This window comes from Paramormyrops kingsleyae, chromosome 8, assembly GCF_048594095.1.
Source record: "Paramormyrops kingsleyae isolate MSU_618 chromosome 8, PKINGS_0.4, whole genome shotgun sequence".
Classification (NCBI taxonomy): Eukaryota; Metazoa; Chordata; class Actinopteri; order Osteoglossiformes; family Mormyridae; genus Paramormyrops; species Paramormyrops kingsleyae.
The window spans coordinates 25,050,588-25,060,969 of NC_132804.1; the positions used below are offsets into that span (position 1 = coordinate 25,050,588).

The 10,382-nt window shown below is 46.9% G+C and overlaps 1 protein-coding gene across 4 annotated transcripts; it reads left to right on the top strand.

Moving 5' to 3' along the window:
• The first annotated feature begins 42 nt into the window (after nucleotides 1-42).
• On the top strand, nucleotides 43-9,937 carry ccdc66 (coiled-coil domain containing 66). Of its 4 annotated transcripts, none has more exons than XM_023811289.2 (19): nucleotides 43-288; nucleotides 986-1,044; nucleotides 1,150-1,175; nucleotides 1,411-1,846; nucleotides 1,977-2,100; nucleotides 2,278-2,408; nucleotides 2,840-2,928; nucleotides 3,034-3,159; nucleotides 3,538-3,669; nucleotides 3,748-3,986; nucleotides 4,281-4,365; nucleotides 4,462-4,623; nucleotides 5,659-5,824; nucleotides 6,720-6,824; nucleotides 7,540-8,006; nucleotides 8,185-8,231; nucleotides 8,324-8,481; nucleotides 8,924-9,042; nucleotides 9,226-9,937. In XM_023811289.2, exons 1-19 carry the CDS (start codon nucleotides 278-280, stop codon nucleotides 9,319-9,321), a joined length of 2,778 nt encoding a protein of 925 aa, XP_023667057.1. In that variant the 5' UTR covers nucleotides 43-277; the 3' UTR covers nucleotides 9,322-9,937. The 4 variants fall into 4 exon arrangements, with proteins under 4 accessions (XP_023667057.1, XP_023667061.1, XP_023667060.1 ...); XM_023811293.2 differs by having other exon boundaries at nucleotides 5,704-5,824; XM_023811292.2 differs by having other exon boundaries at nucleotides 2,302-2,408.
• Nucleotides 9,938-10,382: the final 445 nt, after the last annotated feature.

Below are 10,382 nucleotides of genomic sequence, written 5' to 3' on the forward strand. Positions count from 1 at the left end.
CCAGATACTTAAGTATGTCAAAATTCGTGGCGCCGACTCTGATTGGCGGACAGCTTAAACATGTCGAAAAAAGAGCTCGTGTGATAAGCCGGTTTATTTATACCGTCATAAAACTAATCCAATCAGTGAAGCTCTTATTGGTCGTGGCCAGCAACCAACGTACACAATAAAGATTTCCGGAAGGCACGCAAGATGTTTCCACAAGGTTTTTCTATGCGCTTTAAAGGAATCAGCAAAACACTTCCAGCTTTCAGCTAAATGTGAGAGTACTGCGATAATGAATCTGGGGTGAGTATAATTTTTAATCGTTTAGGTGGTCATTTTCTTGTCAAATCAAACATGACTTTTTCCTATCAGTTAATCACCCTCTAGAGTAGATGGGGATTATGTATATTACTCGTATGTCAGTCAAGCAAGAGAGTCGTCTATCGCCCTGCTACTCATTTTACATAAATTAACTGATTTACCATATTCCGATGTTTTCGTACTGCTTCCATCGCGAACCAGTTAGCCCCTTTCGGTGTTTCGGGTATTTATTTGCAAATTGTCAATACACCTCAGTCAATGGATTTTGATTATACTATTTAAACGAATTGATTGCTGTCTGGGAAAATTCTTAAAAATAAAACACGAAATCACAAACCATTAACTCTTTTTCTTTTACCACGCAGTAGCTAAACATTCATTTGGATTGCTTTTGAATAGTTTCGAATTTTCAAGCTTAGTCTTTCCGTTTGAGCAGTGCTTTACACATTTAGCCTGGTATGTTAATTGTTAAAAAGTAAATGCTTGAGGCATTACGCGACACTGTTAAATAGCGTCATAATATATAGGCTTTCTATTCTCCATGTGTTCTACACTTCTAACAGGACACCAGGAAACACTTTTTAAAATCAGTCTCTTGTCTTGCACAGACAATTGTTATACTACTAGTGATTATTAAACGGCGTTGTTGGTAACACCGTTGTGTGGTTTTGCATTTCAGAGACGGTCTCATGTTTGAACTTGAAAATGGAAAAGCAAAGCTTGTTTTGTCCAGTCAAGGTAAATGATTTTTCACCCATGCTCTTTTAATGTTAAACATCACATAGTAAGTCCCTTAAGGTAATTTTTCCATATTTTCACTGATGCATTGTCTTTTTGTTGTAGGTCTGGAGTCAAGAAATGCAAAGAAGGTAAGCTTATTAGTTTCAGTATGGATGGTGGGAGGGGCTGTGGAGATCGGGTTTCTTCCAGCAGTCAAAAGACATCAAGTTAAGTGATTCTCTTTTATTAAAATGGAAGAAAGATAAAATGAATATTTCATAAGTTTTCTATGAAATCTCATAGTTGATAGTATTTTTAGAACACTTCTTGATGTTTTCATTTAACGGTATTATGTTTTATTATTTTGTTTTGTATTGATTGTAGGTGATCCCTATAACTAGACTTGAGAAAGTCCCTGTCAGGTTGAAGCAAACATACAACAAACCAGTGACGGGGAAACCCCAGAGAGTTCAGGAGAGGCTCACTGATGTGAGAAAAAGGATCGACTCACAGAGCGTTGTTGCCAGGAGTGAGCAGCAGGAAGCCCCAAAGCCTCCCTGCAGGGCCTCCTTAAAGGACACGGGCGGTGATCGTAAAGCCTCACCGCGGACTGGCGCTCCAGCTCGATCGTGGCCCCTAAAGAAGTCCGGGATGGACAAGCAGGTTACTGTCCAGAAGCGTTCTGAGGCTGCCAGGGAGACCCTGAAGAACAGCTTGGTGTGTCTGACCCAGCAGCAGTTAGAGCAGATCCTGAGCAGCATCAACCAGGCTACAGACGGAGGTTCACAAAGCCCAGGCTGCAGCAGCCAACCCCAGTCAGGTGAGCTTACAGAACCACCAGCACAATTTGGGCCTTGGCAGGCTGCTCTTCTCTATGGTATGGTTTCAGTATACTGTAGCATTTGCTCAAATGAGTATCAATATAATATTGATCTTCATTTCTCTATTAGAAGTTCAAAGGGGTGAAGTCAAAGAGGGTGTGAGCGGAACAGAAAAAAGTGACACATTCTCAGAACCTACATCTGCTCATACAGACAAGAGTGATATGGCAATGGAAAATGCAAAGGATGACAGGTGACTCTCATGTTTCTGTCCTAGTTAATAAGGGCAACTTCCTCTTAGAGCATGCTACGTTAATTTCAGAGGATAAGTATGGCAAAAAAAAAAAAACTGTCTTTGGCATCTTGCTACGCTGTTGTTTGGGTGGCAGCTTCTCCTGTATGACTGTTCTCATTGTTCACTTCACTACAGTGAAGGCTATGTTCTCTTATCTAGGGTGATTCCAAATGGATTTCCAGCTGGCCTCTTCAGCACGCTGGGAGAACGAGAGAGGGAGAAGGATGTTCTGGAGGCCAAGAGAGAGCAGTGGAAGAAAGAGCTTGGTATGCAGAACAGACTTTCACTACCCAGCCATTGCTGTGGAAATGTGATGAGACTATCATTTTTTTAGCACAGCAGCACCTCGATAAATTGCAAATTTAAAGACTAAATGAACACTGGATGGCATTTGGTCATCTCCCAAGCGAGCTGTTCCAAGCACATTCCACTGGGCAGAGGTCCTGGGACAGATCCAGGACAAGCTGGATGGATTTTATCTCCCAGCTGGCTTATAAACACCTGGAGATCCCCCAGAAGGAACCAGACTTGGTGCCTTTGGAAAGGGAGGCTGGGCTGCCCTTTTAGGTTTGCCAACACCATGACCCTCACAAGGAAAAGCAGTCTGAAGATGGACAGATTGATAGATATCAATATTAATGTGCTAAATTTGGTTGATAGAATACATACTGATCTAAAAATCACCCACCCTCTACAGATGAGCAAATGGCTTTAAAACGGCAGAAGAAAGTTACTCCAGATGTAGCACTGAACTGCGGCACTGTCACAGGGGATCATCTTACAAAGGTAGGCCTGAGTTTATCCTGTCCCTCATGGGTTATCGTAACAAGCTATGAGAAGATTAAATTCCGGACATAGCTCACTCCTTTTCCAATCACCGTGCTTGGGCAGGCGGAGGAGGAGAGGATTCTGGGAGAGAGCCATGAAAGGAAACTGCAGCAGTCTAGAGCATCAGTCTCAGTCTGCTGCAGCCAGAAGGACCTTCCGGCTGCCATTCGCTCTGCGTTTGTCCTGGGGGTAAAGATATCGATGTCACACAGACTGTATCATGAGGCTGCAGAGGATTTTTTTTTTATAGTTGGGTTCTCCAATAGGCAGCTCACAGGCCAAATCCAGCCCATGGGAATCAAATGTACAGCCCATAAAAAACATAATCGGGCAAAATCGGGGGAGAACGGAACGATCACCCCTTGGCTTTGTGTTGTTGATAGAATTTGTCCCATGGGTTAAAATAATTGGGAACTCTGTTTTATACAGCTAGAGATTGAAATATAGCATGCAAATGTAAAGCTTAGATACTCTCACTTTATCGTTCTCGTCGATGCTTTGCTCTCTATCATTAATGAATGACTGTCCAGCTGGCATGCTCACACCGTGCGGCATCTTGCCGTTCAGGAGGCCACCCCAGTGGAACATGCTTTCAGTGCCAAGAAGCGGGAAGATCGGAGGATGTGGCTCCAGGAGCTGGACCAGCAGCGTGAGGAGGCCAGGCTGCGAAAGATGCAGGAGCGCCAGAACCAGGCCCAGGTACCGGCCCGGGGGTCCTCACGGGTCCCGTCCATTTGTCCCCAGCACAACCTAACCCTGCATTCCCACGGCCACCAGGGGGAAGACCTGGAACGCTGGGCCATGCACTTCGACTCCCTCCAGAAAAGAGCCCCGTCCCAGTTACCCCCGGCCACTGAGGGGCGGGATTCGGGCTCTCCGAGTGCCCGCTACACTGCCCGCCCATTATCACCCCCCAGCACCTCGTCCCTGGCTTGGGAGGGCACGAGTACCATAGCAGGGGACCATCTGGGTTGGGTCAGCGTGGACAGCTCCACAGGTGGAGGCCAAAGGAGCAAGTATGTAACACCAGCCCTCTGAGCATATTCAGGATATAATGTGGTGCTGATGAGTGGAAGCCAGTCAAAACAAAGCTTAGTGCTGAGCTAGAAAATTACAATGAAATGTTTGTGCCATTAATAGGAGGCTTATTCCCTACTGTCCTCTGTGCTAAACTGGGTGCTGATTTATCCTGCTACCAGCAGATGGCGCACAAGTGTCAAATAAATGGCACTTGTATGATAGGAGAAACTGGACTGGTGTTGAGGTGTTTTTTTTTTTTGTTTTTTTCCCCTGTCTTGCCCCCCCTCCAGCCACCTGCGCACCATGACAGCACTTCTGGATCCAGCCCAGATTGAGGAGCGGGAGAGGAAGCGCGTTAAACAGCTAGAGCACCAGGTACAGAACAAATGGAGTGGCAACTTATGGAGAAGAATGATGTCTCCATTTGCATGATCACCACCCAGATCAAGACCCCCCCCCCCCCCCCCATAGCGTGCCATAGCGGCACAAGTAGAGGAGCGTCGGCGGCAGCGGGAGCAGGAGGAGGCCCTTTGGCGGGCAGAAGAGCAGGAGGAGGAGCGGCGGGTGGCCCAGGAGAGGGAGCGCCTGGAGCAGCAGTACCAGCTGGACTCCCTGCAGCAGAGACACAAGGAGGTGGGCGGCCGAGTGTGATTTTCCCCCCCCGCCCCCAGTCAAACAGCACATATGCATGACCAGCGCTGAGAGTGCCGACCAGAATACACAGTCGGGCAGATCAGATGCGCCACACAGACTCATTTGTTAGGTATGAGCCATCAAGTGGTGGCATGCAGGCACATTTGGCAGAACCTCTTTATGATGTTCAGAAGAGGTGTGGGGAAGGAAATCCTCAACTTATGCCCCATTAATTCATTGGTTACCGGTTCTGTCCCATATCAAATTCGAAATGCTGTTACTCAACTTCAAAGCACTGCATGGCCATGTTCCTCCTTGCCTCGGTGACCTTCTGACCCCTTACTCTCCCCCCTGCTCTCATCTAGCTGTCATCTACTGCTTATCCCTCACATCAGGCTTCTCACTATGGGTGGCAAGTCATTTAGAGCCATTTCCCCCAAACTTCCGCTGTCTCTCTGTAACTGTTCATTTTCCACTTTTAGATCTGATTTAAAGACTTTCCTACTGAACATTTGTCATCCCATACTGCTTAGAGTCTCTAGCACCAGTCCCTGAGACCTACTGTCCAGTCGCTTTTCAATCGTTTTTTATATATATAAAAAATTCTTTATTTTACCAGGAAAGCTCAATTGAGAGAATATCTTTCCTTCCAGGAAGTCCTGGCAAAGATGGCAGCAAATAAAGCTTCTGATGAGCCACACCTGCTCTCAGGTAAATACCAGGAGCAGGTGTGGCTCCTCAGAAGCCAAGTGGGACAGAAAACCTACTGGATAGTAGCTCTCCAGGACTGGTGTTGGAGACCCCTGGCTTAAATGATGTTTTTTTATTATTATTATTGAATATCCTCCTTGGAAAACAACTTTGGCATTGTGAAAGGCATAATATAAATGTAGTAATAATAATAAGACTATTTTTACTTGAACGACTGTTTAAATGTTCAACAGCTGTCAACAGTCTTAACAGTCAATGTTAAGTCCGTGTTCAGTGGCTACTTCCTACTTCCTACTGACGCAAGGCTTCGATATTGCTCTGCAGGAGCTGCAGGCTCTGAAAGCTGAAGAGCTTTACTTGACTGTGCAGAGAGCCCAGGAAGAGGCACTGCGGGCCAGACAGAGGCAGAGGATCCAGGAGCTGACCCGCAAGGGCCACGACGTCTCCAAGCTGCTCCGGCAGCTGCAGGTGGCGTCCGACTCGGCAGACGGTAGGCGGGTATGGCCGGCTGGTTAGCTAGTGCACAGGGAGTGAGGGGGAGAACATCTAAGATAAATATCCCCCTAGTGACCTTCGGAAGTAAACACCTTGAAGAAACACATTCACTCTTATTTATACAATTGTAACTTCCCAAAACACACTCAATCCATATCTTATGTTTCTGAGGAAATTGCTTGTGATTTCGTGAGTTTTGAAAATGCAATGAAAGTTCATTTGATTACATGAGGACTGCGTGAGTTTTGGTTCCCAAAACTATGACATACAGTGTCGAGGAAGCCTGACTATAGGTCATTGGTTGTCTCCTCTCTAAAACCTCTCGTGTGGTTCCCCATTTGTGGAATGAGCTGCCAAACCACTTCCAGTCATCAGATTCTCTCTCCACCTTCAAGAAATGCCTCAAGACCCATCGGGTCTTTGCAGTCAACTGATGTTAACCTGATGCCTCTTTGTTCCCTGTTTTTGAATCTTATTAGGCTCTTGCTTTTATGTTGTGATTTTCTTGTTGTGTAGTTCCTGCTCCAGTCCTGCTTACACTTATAACTCTGCATTCATTGAAAGCTCAGCTTAGCTGCACTCATGCCTAGTCGACTCCTTTTCAGCATGTATGTTTGCAATGTGTATTTGCCTCGCATGTGTGCTGCTTTGGACAAGAGCATCTGCTAAATATGTCAACTTAAAAAAAACAAAAAAGTGACAGTTTTGGAAATTTGCTCTTCGGGTTTAAGAACCATGACTCTGCATTCATTGTGACATCATCACTGGACTTCAGACAGCTGTAACACCAGCCCATGCTCACGTGACTACTCTGTTCAAAAGACTTTAGGCAGCCAATGAGGCGGCTGCTTGTGTAGTAATTTATTTTTTGCCTGTCACTTGTCATCCAGCGCTCAGCTGCAGGGATTCATGCAGCCTCACCCAGAATGAGGAGGGCCCATACGCCGAGCTGCAGAGCGGGGCGTCTCCCCGGAGAGACACGGCCGTGCAGACTGGTATGTCCTTGGGTCTGGGCGTTTCTCAGAGCTAACTGCACTAAGCCAGGCTTTGTTTTAAGCATCCATGGTAAATCAGTGGGGGGTCCTTTTTCATTTAACTTTGCACCTATTCCAGTGGTGTGTAAATAGCTATCATCAGTACATGCGTGGTACCATAATGTTTTCTGCAGGAGTGCTTCAGGGGAGCTAATGCATTTGGACGGACGGGGTGCTTCTCAGAGTACTAGTAATCATACTATTGCGTAAATACAATTTATGGTAGTTTAAACAATCAATCATTTCACTTGCCGTAAAACGTTAAAGGAGCACAGTCCACCTGTTGCTGTGGTTGACTGCGAATGAGTATTATTTGATTGGCCTTTTGCTGGCAAACACAAATCGGTCCATTTTCAAAATGTAAAACAACTGGGTGTTATTTGCTGAACTTTGCAAGAGGAGTGCATGTCTGCTCACGTCACGTGCTCTTAACACATTCTTGCATTTTTTTAAACTGATGAAAAATACATTGACACAGTAATCTACTAAATCAAATTAATTTGATGGTGTTAGAATACTTTAAGGGGTGCAACTGGAGGAGTTGGGCAGTTCCCAGGGTGTCCTTCGGCCCCCTCCTGCACTGGGCCTGCACTAGTACCAGGTTTAGGCTGACGGCAAACAGTGAAGCTCATCATTTCATTACAGTTATTTATCTTTATACAAAAAAAAAAACCAGATGCTGATTCAGCAAGCATGGGATTAGCGGTAGCTACACCAGCAGCAGCACCGACAGCAGATGGAGGCCCAGTAGAGATCCCGGATGCCCCAGTGGAGCAGAAGCCCCTGCCCAGCACTAAAAAGCTGAAGCAGGAGGGACAGGTGCTGGGGAGGAACCCGAGGAAGGGGAAGGAGAACGAGAACATGCGTGTGGCGGACAGCAGGGAGGACCCCTACGAGGGCTTCGCACGGACGGGCAGAGACCACCGTCGGCAGGGGTGGAACACGCAGAGGCCTGGCAAGCCTTTCGTCCCGGCCTCGGAGCGTTACCCCCCAGGACCCCGGCAACGCAGGGAGGAGTCCCGACTCCGGAGGCAGGCGGAGCTGCTGGCCCTTGTGGGCCAGTGCGCCACCGCCAGGTTGGCTCACAAGGAGCCTCCCACAGCACAGCTCTCACACAGGCAGAGGCCCTTCACACAGAAAAAGGTATGAGAAGCAGGGCCAGTAGGGGGCATGGTGGTTAACAAAAGGCTGGGATGGAATCAGTCCTAGAGTAGTATATTAGTTTATTTAATCTGAACTGTAAAATGTATGGCTGTATACAGTTACGACTTCTGCTTTTCACTAATACTTCTGACAAGCCTAGAAAAATGTTTGTTCCCAGGAAGGACGACCTCAGAAAGGCACATCAGCTGGTCATGTGGAAAACAGGCAAGTATACCACTAGTCACCACTAGGTGGCACACAACATTGCATGATTACTAGGTAACTGACCAGTGACTCCCCACTCCTGCCAAACACAGTGCCCAGCCAGCCCCCTTGACAGCTCCAGATTCCACTGAGCGTCCATCGTCATCCAGCTTCGTCCCCTACGTTCGGACGGATGAGGTATACCACTTGGACCCGCTCGCACCCATCTCCAGACCCTCAACCCAGGAGCTCCAGCATCACGTGCCACTAGGTGACTCATGTGGGGGTGGAATGAGTGTATATTTTTGGAGAGCAAGCTAGGAGAAAATGTAACATGTTTCACACTAAGCCTTATCTCATTGAAGGTCTCATTGAATGCAAGACTATAATCGGAGGTAAGGGTCTCTAGCACTGTAGTTTTAGGGCTGCTGGTTTAAGAATTGCTTTAAACCCTTCCTTGGTCTACGAAGCCAGCCTGGTCCTGAAAACTACCATTAGTCCTTCTGGCTTCCTCTGTATCTGACTGGACCGCCCTTTGCCCAGGGTCCCTGTTTATTTTGTTGGGTGATCAACACCCTCTCCTTGACAGTAAGCTGGATTCCTCTAGCAATTTCCACAGAGAATCCCCATGCTAAACGCAACCAGCACCCACTTTGCTCCACAACTCTTCTAGCCATTGAAACATTTTGCCACGCTTGTCTTCCTCTGCTCAGGCATCAACCACAGCAAGCCTACCTCAAATCCCCTTCGTGACCCCCTTCTCAACCCAGAGCTGTTGAAGAACAAGGAGAGACAGCAGGCCATACTCAAGGGGCTGTCTGAACTGCGCCAGGTAAGACCTACACTCCCCTTCAACCACTGCTCAGGTGAGGGGAATGAAGAATGAGACACCTCCACGTACCTCATCTTTTCCATTCGCAGTGTCGAAATGCAGGTGTTTTTGTTGGTGATGGTACCAGTTGCAGTCGCTAGACATCATCCTCACGTTGCCGTTTTTTTTCCCGCTTGTCTTCAGGGTTTGCTGCTGAAACAGAGAGAACTGGAGACCGCACTCAGTCCCCTTTTGCTCCGTCCAGAGGGCATGATGTCACCCACATCCCAGCACGTGTGAACACGGACGTCTCTGTACAGCGGCTTTCTTCGGCTTACCTTTCTTAGCTCCCCATTCACTCCCGAGCTGCAGAATGAGCATGTGTCTTTAACACTAGCCTTGCTGAAGCCATGAAGAGCTGAATTGTGAATATCAGCATGCCCTTCTGTCCTCAGAACACCAGGGCTTTCCAGGAGTGAATTTCTGTGCTACGGTACAGGACCTGGTTGTCTGTTTACAGTGCCAGATGGCCATATCTACCCTAGAAACCTCATCACCTTGGTTCAGCTTGCAGTCTTGGCTGTAGCATGAGGTGAATGTGGCGCTCTGGCACACCTATTGAATCACCTTATTAACGAGGCACAAACAGTGCCCCCTACAGCAATGACTATGAAGCTTGGTCTTGAATTAGCTCATAAAGCTGATTCACAACTATGTTTTTTTGTTTAAGTGTGAAGCAGTATTAACTGTGTGTATGTGAGTACTGTGCTTGTTTTATGGGACTAATTTTAACACTGAATTTATTTATTGAAGGAAACTACTGAATGTAACTGCTGACACTCCCCCTGGGGAGGTATAATGTATGAACTGAATCACTGAATAAAGTTCTCACAGGGTGTGGACCTGGTACAATCTATTCACGAGTCAATATGGTTTGCCAGTCTGGATGGGGGGTAGATACAGTAAAATCCCATTATAGTGGACTCGCTTATAACGGAATATAGTCTATAACGGACGAGGTCCGCTGGCTTCCTCTGTATCTGACTGGACCGCCCTTTGCGCAGGGTCCCTGTTTATTTGGAGAGCAAGCTAGGAGAAAATGTAACATGTTTCACACTAAGCCTTATCTCATTGAAGGTCTCATTGAATGCAAGACTATAATCTTGAAATGCAGAAAAAGCATCGGATATAGCAGACTCACATATAATGGACAAACAATTTGGTCCCCAAGGCCGCTTTTAGCTGTAGTTTTGTTCGCTATAACGGACAAGCAGCTCCGCCTACAAGGTGCGTGGCGTGCCGGTAATATCCAGCGCAGATACGTAGTTGGGATTATTAATAGTCAGGTAAAGTTGGATTAC

Excerpts from the sequence above, each read along its gene's own strand:
- ccdc66 (XM_023811289.2), top strand. Across the intron at positions 8,482-8,923 it reads CCAGCATCACGTGCCACTAG|GCATCAACCACAGCAAGCCT; the intron begins GTGACTCATGTG and ends TCCTCTGCTCAG. Across the intron at positions 9,043-9,225 it reads GGCTGTCTGAACTGCGCCAG|GGTTTGCTGCTGAAACAGAG; the intron begins GTAAGACCTACA and ends GCTTGTCTTCAG.